The 2433-nt window shown below is 59.4% G+C and overlaps 1 protein-coding gene across 1 annotated transcript in view; it reads left to right on the forward strand.

The window, feature by feature from the left end:
• The window catches only part of FBXL18 (F-box and leucine-rich repeat protein 18), a 29615-nt gene extending 27189 nt beyond the window's left edge, over positions 1-2426 (forward strand). The window contains exon 5 of the mRNA XM_011996250.1: positions 1429-2426. Within this exon, the coding sequence (XP_011851640.1) occupies positions 1429-1585 (157 nt within the window). The 3' untranslated portion in view covers positions 1586-2426. The remainder of the gene's footprint in view (positions 1-1428) is intronic.
• The last annotated feature ends 7 nt before the right edge of the window (positions 2427-2433 follow it).

Consider the following 2433-nt stretch of genomic DNA (forward strand, 5'->3'; position numbering starts at 1 on the left):
TGCCTCAGCCTCCTGAGTAGCTGGGACTACAGGCACCCGCCACCACGCCCGGCTCATTTTTGTATTTTTAGTAGAGATGGGGTTTCACCATGTTGGCCACGCTGGTCTCAAACTCCTGACCTCAGGTGATCCATCTGCCTCTGCCTCCCAAAGTGCTGGGGTTACCGTCGTGAGCCACTGCGCCCGGCCTGGATGTTTTTGTCTTGCTCTCTGGGGCACTGCTATGTTTTTCCCTCTGCCTGGAGCTCCTGGGCTGACACTTGGGTCTTTGCATTTTCTTTTCTTTCTTTTTTTTTTTTTTTTTTAGAGACAGGGTCTTACTGTGTTGCCCAGGCTGGAGTACAGTGGTGTGATCATAGCTCACTGCCGCCTCTCCCTCCGGGGCTCAAGTGATCCTCCTGCCTCAGCCTCCTGAGTAGCTGAGGTGACAGGCATGCGCCACCATGCCTTACTAATTTTTAAATATTTTTTATAGAGACAGAGTCTCCCTATGTTGCCCAGGCTGTTCTGGAACTCCTGTCCTCAAACGAGTCTCCCACCTCAGCCTCCCAGGTGTTGGGATTACGGGAGCAAGCCACAGTGCCCGGCTTGCATTGCATTTTGGCCAAATAGGGCCAGTAGGACTGTGCTGGTGACCTGCTCTGACTGGCGGGGGGAATCCTTGCTCTGCTTCATGGTCCGCTGGGGGACCGTGGCTCGTTGTAGGGTTGTGGGGAAGGCAAAATGAGGTCATGTCTGTAGAGCTCAGAGCCGTGCCTGGCACTCGGTGGGCACCCTGTGGCAATTGTGCATGAGTTTTCATGCATGTAGGCTGGTCGCCTGGGGGCGGGGGCTTTGGGAGCGTCGCCCACCTGCCATTTGTCATGAGGTCAAACGTGTGCTTTTCCCGAGTAGCCGCTTTGGTATCTGCTCCTCCTAGTGACTGCTGCTGCCTCACTGACTTGGGAGTCGCACCCCCTTGAGGTGGCCCACGTGCGGCTGTGGGGTATGGACACCTGTCCCTTCTCTCTGTCCTGGCCGTGGGACGTCCATGGGCCAGGTGCCTTGAATTTGCCACTTCTGCAGTGGGGTCCCTCTGCTGCCTCGGAGCACGGCAGCCTGTCCTGGCAGCTCTCCCGCATCTGCAGAGCAGGGTTGGCCTCTGGGGCCTCTGATACTCGTGGCTGGCATGGAGCAGGTGCCCCCTGAACCTGGAGAGAAGCGTGTTGCCTGTTCCCGGCTGCCCTGCTCCTCCTCAGCTCTGGCTGCCACGTACGGGGCCCTCAAGGCACATAGAGGGTGACTCTCGCAGCAGGCCTGGTCTCTCCGGGAGCCCCAGGTGAGCCCGGGTGGCGGGGGCAGCTGTGAGTGCCTCCTGGGCCCCCCCGGCAGGCTCTGCCCCCTCCGTGGCCACCCACGTAATCCGCTGACCACCTGTCTCTGGTTCAGCTTCCAGGCTGAGCGGCCCGCATTGAACGTCGTCATCTTCCCTCTGCTCCACGAGGGCCTGACCGACGTCATCCGGGACGTCCCTCTGGTGCACCTGGATGAGATCACCTTATTTAAGAGCAGAGTGGCCGAGGAACCGCCGAACCTGTGGTGGTGAGAGGCCAAGCCACCGCCCATCGGTCTGAGTCACCTCAAGACGCTGTAGGAGCCTGGGACACCAGGGACCCTTGGTTTGTTACAAGAGGAAGAGGGCCTCTCTCCCGGCCGGCCATGCCCCACCTGGCTCCTGGGGCTCCTGGCATCTCTGCGGCTCTCTCATGGGAATTGTTGCTCTGTTAAGTTTGGGTTGAGGGGATGTGCTCTGGTTGACATGAGGGGGGTCAGGGGACCGTCGATGTGGAGGCTGGCTGAACCAGGCTGACCCTTGGGGCCTGGCTTGGGGGTTTGTACACTGAGCCTCAATCCCTGGGGGCCCTGTCGATGGGCCTGGAGGACCGGAACTCCGTGCCATTCTGACTGGGAAGCGTGTCCCTTGGCTGTCGTGTTTGTGGTCACCTGCCTCCGGGGCCCCACGGATGGGCGGCCACATGCTGTCCCCCTGAAGTCCAGTCGGCCAGGCTGGTCACCGTGTGTCTGAGTGTCCCCTTGCGTGGCCGAATGTGACATGGGGAAGGGCTTGCCGGTTTAGGCTGCGGACTTAGGACTCTCCGTCCCATTAGAACACACTTGAGCCTACTCATGTCTCTGGGACTTTTCTAGCCCGATGATGCCTGTGGCCCCAGAGAGGTCCCCTGGGGTTGGGACTGCTGGTTGGAGCCTCTCCTATGGCTTTTCAGCCCAATGAGCAGGGCCCGCTTCTCATGAGAGAGGTCTCCTCCTGCTCCCACCCACCCCACAGCCTTCAGCTTCCCTGGGAAGGTCCATGTGCATTCCTGGGGAAATAGATACACATTCGGCTTTGTTAGAATAACGTGCAACATTAAAACCCAGAAAGGATTCATAAGG

Source organism: Mandrillus leucophaeus, unplaced genomic scaffold (assembly GCF_000951045.1).
Source record: "Mandrillus leucophaeus isolate KB7577 unplaced genomic scaffold, Mleu.le_1.0 Scaffold506, whole genome shotgun sequence".
In the NCBI taxonomy this organism is placed as follows: Eukaryota; Metazoa; Chordata; class Mammalia; order Primates; family Cercopithecidae; genus Mandrillus; species Mandrillus leucophaeus.